Raw genomic sequence first — 11,072 nt, 5'->3', positions numbered from 1 at the left:
GTCAAAATATATAAGAATTGGTGTGCAGCAGCAGAACCTAAAATAAAGAGACCTGAGTATACATTCGTGTTTCTTCATGAACGCCCTCCATTGAGTACCAAATGAAAGAACACATGATGCAGTGTATGGAAAAATATGAAAAACAATCTGAAAGTAATACATACAACTAAGTTGTAATTGTTGTTTATGATTGATTTTGATTGATTTTCAATAAATGACAATATATGTAAAATTACACCACTATCCTTATAATTGATTGTACATATTTTATATTGATTGTCATATTATTTTTAAAGATTCTCTACGTTAATCTTGAGCCATTAAATCCAAATGAATCCAACGGTTGAGAATTGGTTCTATGGTTCTATTTTAAGCCTTGGTTCTCTCTAGAGCGCGACCCTATAATATTATATTATTAATAATGATGATGTTAGTGTAGTATTACAATTATGTTCTAAAAGTCGGTGATTAATCACCGATTAATTCCTGTTTCATAACTCGCCGTACTAATTATATATCCGATTATTTAACTAATCATCAGATTAATCCACGTTCAATTTAATTAATCCCCGATTAATCCTTGTTCAGTCACTTCACCGATTAAATTCAATTCCCGCTTTTTACAACACTGCAATTTACACACACTGATATGTTTCATATTTAATTTGATTTATTTGACTATTTTCTATTTATTGTGAACTTTATAATTGATTTATAGGATTCTCATTTCCATGCTTGCGTGTATCTCGATAACTGACATGATATTAGAAAAGATGTCGTTGAAAGAAATGTTTATGTAATCGAAACTTCCAAGTGAGCGACAAATTGGGAGATTAAGCCTCTTTCAACAAAAATATGTATTCGTTTGTTAAGTGACACAGATATAGAAAGTGTGCAAGATGATATCTTGATCCTCGTGTTCGAGTTCGGGTCTGATGTGTTGGAAGAAGCTATTTATAATATCGATGATGATCGAAACCTAGAGTTTATTATATAGGTTCGTTAAAATGCTTAACATTTTTAGCTAATTTTGTATTACTTCTAAACTGAACACAAGTGTACCCCAATAATTGAATTATTTCACAATTTGTTAAGTGCATTGCAGATGTGATTGGTGTTATTGAAGACTATAAAAAAGTCAAACGAATACTCCCTCCGTCCCCTGAGTTGTATACATTGGGGGACGGGGACGCGGCACGGACTTTAATGCTCCTGTAAAGTATAGTTCTATAATTTATTTTTAAGATTTTTCTTTTCTGAATAAAAGTTTGAATGTTATATTTTTATTTAGAAAAAGAAAATTTTAAAAATAAGTTATGGAACTATATTTTACAAGAACATTGAAGTGCGTGTCGAGCAGTGAAAAAGAAACGTATAGAATTAAATGGGACAAAGGGAGTAACTATTAAGATTAGATGGGATTGGGGTGTTATTGAAGACTATAAAAAGATCAAATGAATAACTATTAGAATTAGAGAGGATAATTATAAGATTTAATTTAAGTAGTAAAAAGCAAAGAAAAGAGCAGAGGTAACTTCCTCTCAAAACCCTAAAAAAACCTCTCAAACTTCTTCCTTTTCCCTGACCGTCGTGAGGGGCTTCCATCGGTTTTCACCGGTGGAAAGCCCCAAATCAATTATTTTCTTTGCTTTGTTCTTGTTTTTCAATAATACTCCTCCCCAGGTAAGGATTTCTATCTTTCAAGATTGTATCTTTGTTTGATAAAATCTTTTTTGGGTGAGTTTTGTTCCCAATTTATTTGGGTTTTGTTTATTCTCTCCTTGTGAGAGCTTGGTGTGTTTTTTGGTGTGTTTTGGTGTGCTTTGATGTGATTCAATGTCCAGGACGTTAGATCTGCCAGATTTTCAAGGGATTGGGATTGATTCAGTGGTAAAGATTTATATGGGATTGCAGTTACGATCGATAGCTCAAACGGGTTTTGATGAAGTTTTGATGAAGGTTATATGTGTATATATCAATTTCAACAAATCGCTTGATTGTGTCTTTGCAAAGACTAGATTAATCAGCGATATGATCTGTTTTATGTTTGTTCGACTCGATTGTTCTTGTAGATGCCGTATGGCTTTTCATTATTGAATTAATTTCCTTTTTTTTTTCAAAAAAAAAAAAGATTTAATTTAAGTGATGAGAGGTAAATTAAATTTGTAGACAATATCGCAGTAAAGCAGTCTATATCATTATGCTCTTACTTTTGATTATAATGAAATTATCTTTTTAATATCAATAGTATATCACATAAAGTTAGCGTATGGAGTGATCTGGATCAGTCAGTTAATGAGAATTTCTACCAGATGTTCACAAACCTAAAAAATCTGTGGTTGTCATCGGAACTGATACGAAACTTACTATCTTCTGAACTAGTTATCAAAAAATATATAAAAACATCCCTCCTCATTAGACACACGAAATCGCTCATTCGACGATGATTTATGAATGCATTGATTACATCCCTCATTAGCCTTAACAACGTCCATAACATGATCGATGCTTTAAAAGATTTCTAGATGAAGGAGTCAACTTTCGAAACAAATCCGTTTACGACTACTCGAGATTAACATGAATGATTAGTTCTATAAAATAATATGATAATACTATCATATCATTATCAGTATAGGTCCATCGATTATGTAGCAGTTGCCGGAGTGTGCTAAATAAATCAAGATTCGAAATTTAATTTGGTAAATTATAACTAATTGGAATTATGATAACTTCTACAATTTTAAATTAGTGACTACTTAACTTAGGATTAATATGGACATGTGAATATTAATATGGAGCTCCAGTCAAATACAAAAAGACGACAATACCCAAATAGTTAGTATATTGATTGCTTGGAAAAGGGAGGAATAGTTTCAATAAAAAGGAAAACCTAGTGCCAGCGGATATTAAAATTATATTGATATTGGTAGTCTAGGAAGACTTTGAGTTCATATATTGATCAAAGTTTAAAATAGATCCTTTACAGTTTTATACACAATTTTTTTTTCAATTTTTTAAATAAAAATTTAAAATCAATCCAAACTTATCATTTTATGTAATTCAAGACGTCAATCATTTCCGAAGGTAAAAGTTAAAAATGGTAAGATTCTAAAATCTGATATAAAATTTAATCCTTTCACATCACATTTAAAAATAATTTGATTATATCGCTAAATTTAACGAGTCTTTAATATCTTTCCAAATTACAAAAGTCAATGTATTAAATTTTTTGTTTAGTTGGTTGTTGGCTTGCAACTGATAACCTAAATTTTTATTAGTTGGTTGTTGATAGTTATTTGACCTAAATTTAATACATAATTTACTATATTCCAACTAAATAATTTAAATATTAAATTTATTATTTAGTTTACTTAATTTGTATATTTTAAGAAACCTAAAATTTTATAATTTATTTCAACAAAATAAATAAAATTATATTAATACAAAAACATTTTTAAATCTATTTATTTCGAATAAAATAAAAGATCCGGTGTCTAAAAAATATTATTATTGAAAGACACACCTTATTATATAACCACGTTTTTAATATAAAACTAAAATTTAAAATTTATTTATACTATTAATATTAGAATAACATAAAATTGACCTAATTATTAAAAATAGCTCATTACAAACTAGTATTCATTGAATAACTAAACATTCCAGCGAGTTTCCGAAAACCCTTATGAAATATTGTGTCTGAGTTTTTTTTCCTTTAATTTCAAAACCGACCTTGATTATATCCTATATAAATTTGAATGTCCTCCCTCTCTCATAAATAGTTTTCCAACAAAAGTCAGATGATTAAACGCCACAAGTCTCTTTATATGTTTTTATGTTAACAATTTATAATAGTACTACCAGTAAAAATAAGCAAACTGCAAACCTTATATTGAAAATCTTGGATATTAGATTTTCTTGAGTTGGGTTGATTTGGATGAAATGGAATAAAATAAAATGAATAATTATAAAGAAGTTATGTGGAAAAGAAATAATTTATGAGAAAATAGTGACCAAATATGAGTGAAGGTAAATTCTTTATGACGAAGATTATAAGAAAACATGATGAAAAAGTGTAATGAGAGTATTTGGGTAGAATTTCTAATTCAAATAGTTTGAAATTGAATGATTAAATGAATGAAAATTATGTACATTTTGTAATAAACCCCAATTTAGAATATAAATTTCATTCCATTCTCTCCTCATTTCACTCCATACAAGCGAACCAACCTTAGAATTTTCTCGCAAGGTCTTTAGCATTTATGTGGAACTCAAAACTCTAGCTAACAACTTCTCAACTAATCAATATTTTGTCTCTTGTGGCATCCTAACGAAAATTTTAGGTATAATCAATGTATATAACTAACTAATAAGTACTGTCACATTGTGAGACACTAATTCATAAGCACAGTCAAACCATAACATTCTCTTAAAAACAATCTTATTTTTTGTGATAAGAAAGCAAGAAGGAATCGATATGTCGATTGTTCAAAAGATTTGCTTCTTGATACTAATGCTAGTTTTGAGCACTCCACTTAATGGTGATGATAATACTTATAATGTGCAAGACTATGGCGCTGTTGCAGATGGAACAACTGATAACACTCAGGTACAGTCTTTCCTTCACCTTTCTATTTTCCGAATTGTATATTTCAATTGAAGAAACCCATTTTTTTTTACTTACTAATATGACTTATAACCTTACAAATTGAGTATCTGTTCTAAGATATTCTCGAAGTGAGTGATAAGTCTATGAAAGATAGTTCCAAACTATCTCCAACCAGCAAGATTAACACCTTCTTTTAATATAAATGACAGCCATTCATGGATACATGGAAAGCAGCATGCTCGTCAGGTGGCACGATGGTGATACCAGCAGCAGGGGGAAACTTTTTTGTGAATAAGATAGAGCTTGAAGGACCGTGCAGTGGTCAAGTAACATTTCAACTTGATGGGGTTATCGTGGCACCATCGGGTAATCCATATCCAGATTCTTGGTTTACATTTCACGCAATTGATGGATTTACTATGCAAGGTTCTGGTATGTTTGATGGCAATGGTCCTTCAGCTTGGGCGCAGTGCCCCGTATGCTCTGCAGTAAGTTGCATAATTTCACAACTTTCTACTGAATTCCTTATATGAGCTGCTCCCTCCGTCCTAAAATACATGTCACTTTTGACTTTCAACCATTCAAATCGACTATATTTTGACTCAAATTTATATATATTATATAATTGGAAAAAATTAAAAAAAATTATATCATTATAAAGGACATTTAGTCTATTTTAAAATATATATAACTTTTTTATTTTCAAAAATAATAAATAGATTTTTTTTAATACTTAGTCAAAGATTAGTTAAGTTGACTTCTTGAAAATAAAAAAAGGACATGTAATTTGGGACGGAGATAGTAGCAATGACGGTGTTTCTTGTGTAGTGTTTTTGTGACGATTAAAAATGTTTTGGCAGTCAATAGGACTGTATGCTATTACCAATGCACATATTCAGGACATCACATCACTTAATAGTAAAGGCTTCCACTTCGTCATGGTTGGAGGGGAAGGTGTCACATTCGAACACATCAACATAACAGCTCCAGGTGACAGTCCCAACACGGATGGAATAAATATGGCGCAATCTAACAATATCCAGATTATTGATTCTGATATTGGCACCGGTGATGACTGCGTGGCCATTGAAGAAGGGTGCACAAACATCAATGTGACGGGGGTTAATTGTGGTCCGGGGCATGGTATTAGCATCGGAAGCATTGGCAAGCTTGAGGCGGATAAAGATGTGCAAGGAGTTTATGTACAGCACTGTACTTTAACCTCTACTCAAAATGGTGTGAGGATAAAATCCTGGGCTCCTTCATATCCTGTCACTGTTTCAAATGTTACTTATGAAGATATCACAATTAATAATGCAAGTAATCCAATAATCATTGACCAGACATATTGTTATGATAACAAGGAGTGTCCGGTGAGTTCCCTGCATGTGAATAAATTCCTATAATCACAGATCTGGCAAGAGGTGTTAAATTATTAGTTCTCTGCTAAACAATTTTTTTCTTGCTAAGCAGGGCGAATCGCAAGTTCGAATCAGCAATGTGAAGTACATCGGCGTTACCGGAACTTCAGCATCTCAAGTTGCCGTGAGTTTACAATGCAGCAACAATGTGCCATGCCAGGACATATATCTGGAGAATATTGATTTAACATTATCAGGTGGAGGACAAACATCTTCTCAGTGTGTCAATGCTAATGTGACGTACTCGGGGACACAGAATCCTCCTCCTTGTAATCAATAAGAGATTGATGCATGTTGCATGTCGTTTTTTTTTAACGAAATATGAAAGTCCAACTTGGATAGATCTATCTATTTTCTATATATTTTTGGTGGAAAAAGTATGATCGGCGCAGAAACTTTCATTAAAATAGAATTGATTCTCATGGTTGTTCCGGAAAAGAATGGCATGTGAGTCATTACTTAAAACATCTGCATATACATGAATAATATTCATATCAATTTCAATATACACACAAACAAGAATACACACAAACAAGATACACACATACAAATGTTAAGAGCTGTCCTTTTTTTTTTTTTTAATTAAGAAAATATCTTCAATTAGTAACTTACGACGGATTTTGTTTCCATCGTAATATGTTACGACCGAATCATGTTATCGTCGTAAGTTGAGGCAGTAATCCGTCATAAATAGCCTATTTGTTGTAGTGTAATTCACACCTGGCATAGAAATACAATTTAATTTTATTTAACAACAAAGAACAACATGTTTTAGGTAATATATATTGAGAAATCTTTTTCCGCAGATGCAACTAATACGGTCAATAATATCTTATATAATTACAATATTAGAAAAATAATCAAGTTTTAAGCAACTATTTTTTTAATTTTAATTGTTTGCCATATGTAATGTGGATAAAACAAATATTAAATCTTTTATTTGTCGGCCTACTTTATTTCTTAATACATATTTTTCAAACTAGCTAACAAAAATGAGGATCACATAAAAATCAGATTATCATCGGATTTCACAAACAATACGTATACGATGATTACAACTTACAAATACCTATATATATCGTATGCCCTACACACACATATTACAACTATAGGTAATATATATACCTCCTCCAATCAATAATCAATAATCAATAATCACTCCCGCAACTATAAACATCTTACAACTATACTTGCCTATCTATAATCGATCACCAATAGGTGATATGGGTAAATTTTTTCTCAATACTGAAAAATAAATGTCTATTAACCGATGACACACATATTCACACATATTTTGAGTTTGAGTATATGGCATTTTAAGCATAAATGCGTTTCTGTGCAAAAATTATCATACCCCAACCATAAATGCATGTCACCTAATACCACAATGACAAATGCCTATTTTGCTTACGAGTTTTCAAATAATGTTATATTTGTTTTCCCACATAGTATTATATCATTACATAGATTCAATCTTAAGAGTAAATGAAGACCGAGTTTTTCAATAATGTTATATTTGTGTTCACATTGTATTATATCATTACATAGATCCAATCTTAAGAGTAGATGAAGACTATTTTAAGGTCATTTATGAGCTTTGCAATGTGCTGAGATTTGGGCTTTTTGGGCTTGGTCAAATGGTGATCCATTTGTAATCGGCTCTCCTATTGAGCTTGTATCATTGTTCACGTTATTGAGCTTGTAACCCGTTAACAACAAAAGAACAGACCAATATGACCATATTTTTAGAGATTTTTATGGCGCTTGACATGCTTTATCCATGGAACAATTTGTGCAAAACAATATATAATCGTGGTTGTGTGCATGTAAGTAGTAACGACCTATAATCAATCAAACAATAAATGATATAATAAAGATCTGAATCCAATACATAACTGTCTCCTTAAAGTATATTTACATGCTTACCGTGTGTGATTTGCGGTAATTTTCGAAGATAAAACAGATTGAACAAATCAAAAAAATTACCACAAGATATTCATGAAAATATTAAAAAAGAGAAGGCGGCCGTGTTTTGATGATTAACCCTAGATGTTTTATAATGACTATATAGACATTTAATTAATTAAGCCGGTGGTCAATTAATCTGTGATATAATCGGATTAATATTTACGGAATTGATTAGTTTTAAATTGAGTTAACTTAAATTAATTGTCAATTATTCAAGTTCAAACCTACTAGAAATATTTAATTAGCAAATTAGTCCCGGTGTTTTTGACTCAAGTTTCTGTTTCATTTGTGTCCGAAGGACACTCGTGCGAAAAGCATGAAAGCTTGCAAAGCTCAGATTATTTACCTAGAAAGCCCTTGATTCAGACCCCTTAGCGCCCCCTAAGTGATGGAACACATAGTTAACACAAGTAAACAAGGCATATGTGTTTTATTATATATAGCTAAGATAAGCTGTATATGTATATATGTTGAATATTGTAACCTTTTTCCTTCATAATTTTGCATTAACCAAATTTAGATAAATATATTTATTGAATACTTGAATATGCATGAACGAGCCTTTATGAAGAACACACTCTAAACATAATCCGACCCCCATTTTTCGACATCATCCCAACTATTTTCTTGTTCATACATTGTAGATTATCATTCGACCCACAACTAACAAGAGGTTACATATGGCCTTACTATATATTTAATATATAATATCTTATAACAACATTGAATATCATTAAAGGTTTATGATTTTATTAACATGAACAACATGATAATATTCTATTTATATTGTAAAGTCTAAAGATATATATAATCATAAAAAGTATAAACAGTACATCAATTGCATATTAAATTTTAATACTCGTGTTATATGTTCTTAAAATATTTATGTTAAATATATATAGAGTTCTACTCGAGTGGAAACCAAATTAGCCTAAAAACTAAAAACCAGTTTCTGGACAGTTTTTTATCACTATATTTAACTACAGATATCACTAATTTGTACATAACATATCACTAATTTATATATAGCATATCTCGCGGATATAAATATATACACACACATATATGCAACGTTTATGACCATCATCTTCACCCAAATCGTGATAATGGATCTCTTACCGCCGTTACCAGACGTTTCCATGACTTGCCACCATTGTCTATCATCACCAATAGTCACATATACTTTCCATCATAACTTACAAAACTAACGACTACTTACTATCATCATACAACTTCTCTTGCGGCTTCCTACCGTCAAGAACCTTCCTACGTATTAAATTGATCATCTATAATCGATTATCAATAGTTTAAATAAGTAGATTTTCTCAATTTTGATAATAAAAATCGATGTTTAAATACTGTATAAAAACAGTGATTAGTGCAGTATAAATTAGTGATACCCGTAGTTATAAATAGTGGTAGGGAAACTGGTTTCTAGTTTTTATTTTAAGAATGGTTTCTATTTGATCATGAGCCTATATATATATATATATATATATATATATATATATATATATATATATATATATATATATATATATATATATATATATATATATATATATATATATATATATAATGAGATTTAAGATTGATCGGTTCTCAACAACTTTCAAAGAAAAATTATAATTTTTATGTACCGGAAACTAAAGGTTCGGGATGGCAAATATGAAAGTGTATGTGAAAGAATAGTATGAAATAGTTTAATATGATGAACGTAAATATATATAAATAACATAAATATCATGAGGCCTAATAGAATTCAACTCTCTACTTACATATTAGTTCATTTCTCAATATTATCTACATATAATAGTGCAGTGTGTCTAATAAATTTTTTCTCTTTGTTATATTATAAATATATACAATAAACACACACACACACGCACATATATATATATATATATATATATATATATATATATATATATATATATATATATTTCTTTTTAGTTTTGTAGCTATTAGGTTCGTGTGTGTGTGTCTATATATCTATAAAGAGAGAGGGGGGAGGGGGGCTGTTTAATTAAGTTGGAATTTAATAATAAATATTATATACTATTTATAAAACATCCTAATATTTGATTTAGAACATAAAAGAAAGTTGTATTCTGATTATATAATGTACTTATATTTAATTTGTACGTATATATAATAATTTATATCTAAATATATATATAATTTTCTTTTATTATTATGTAATCCTAATCGTATATCAAATAATAAGATCCAATAGTTCGTATTTATTCTACTGTAGCATATCAAACAACCAAATTCTCATGCTTACTATATATAAAGATATAATTTATGTGTGAACTAAAAGAAAAAAATTATCTTTCTATTAACAAAAATAAGTTAAGAGTACTCTTGAGGATCAAATTTCTCAAAGAGTTTCTTGAGATCTATTTGGACAAGATTTTATATTTTTCTATTTAAAAACTTGTATATAGAAATTTTTAGAGATGTTCTGAATTACGTACACCCTCCATCCTGTTATTATTATTATCTTGTGTCAAAATCTAGTTTTTATTTAATTATAATAAATAGACTAAAAGTTATCAAGATTGTGTATTAAGTATTAAACAAATTCCGGCAAAAAAAAAAGTATTAAACAAATTAACATTTATAACACATAATTAAGTCAATAAAATAGGGACCATATAAAGAGGGATGAAGGAGTAATATATAAAGGGCGACCATCGTCACAATGTCATCATGAGCTAATAATTAAAGATTCAGCCTGCGAAATCTTTTAGCTAGCTTAATCGGTCCAGATATCATGAAGATATGATATATGTAATAATCTTACAGATCTAATAATGGGGCTGTTTGGGAAGCAGAAGTAATTTCTGCTTCTGGCTTCTGCTTTTCTTGACCCGTTTGTGTAAAGAAGCAGAAGCACTTTTAAAAAGCTGAGAATGCTAGCTTCTCTCTCACAGCTTCTGCTTCTTTTCCAAACACTTTATTAACTTTTTTACTTCTCACTTCTACTCTACTTCTTTACTTTAAGTATGGAAGCACTTTTTTTAAGTTTGGCCAAACGGCCCCAATATCTTAGATCTTTTTGGCCATAA

At 30.0% G+C, this 11,072-nt stretch overlaps 1 protein-coding gene across 1 annotated transcript; it reads left to right on the top strand.

Moving 5' to 3' along the window:
* The first annotated feature begins 4,403 nt into the window (after positions 1-4,403).
* Positions 4,404-6,310, top strand: LOC108194384 (exopolygalacturonase). Its single transcript, XM_017361334.2, has 4 exons — positions 4,404-4,609; positions 4,819-5,097; positions 5,470-5,982; positions 6,083-6,310. The coding sequence occupies exons 1-4, from the start codon at positions 4,478-4,480 to the stop codon at positions 6,308-6,310; spliced, it is 1,152 nt and encodes a 383-aa protein (XP_017216823.1). The 5' UTR covers positions 4,404-4,477.
* Positions 6,311-11,072: the final 4,762 nt, after the last annotated feature.

Source organism: Daucus carota, chromosome 3 (genome assembly GCF_001625215.2).
Source record: "Daucus carota subsp. sativus chromosome 3, DH1 v3.0, whole genome shotgun sequence".
Taxonomy (NCBI): Eukaryota; Viridiplantae; Streptophyta; class Magnoliopsida; order Apiales; family Apiaceae; genus Daucus; species Daucus carota.
The sequence above is the reverse complement of the archived record's forward strand: the minus strand, read 5'-3'. Positions and strand labels throughout refer to the sequence as shown.

Bases quoted from the DNA above. Each gene is read 5' to 3' on its own strand.
- LOC108194384 (XM_017361334.2), top strand. From the start codon at position 4,478: ATGTCGATTGTTCAAAAGATTTGCTTCTTGATACTAATGCTAGTTTTG. The intron at 4,610-4,818 runs GTACAGTCTTTC...TATAAATGACAG, and splicing joins GAACAACTGATAACACTCAG to CCATTCATGGATACATGGAA. The intron at 5,983-6,082 runs GTGAGTTCCCTG...CTTGCTAAGCAG, and splicing joins ATGATAACAAGGAGTGTCCG to GGCGAATCGCAAGTTCGAAT.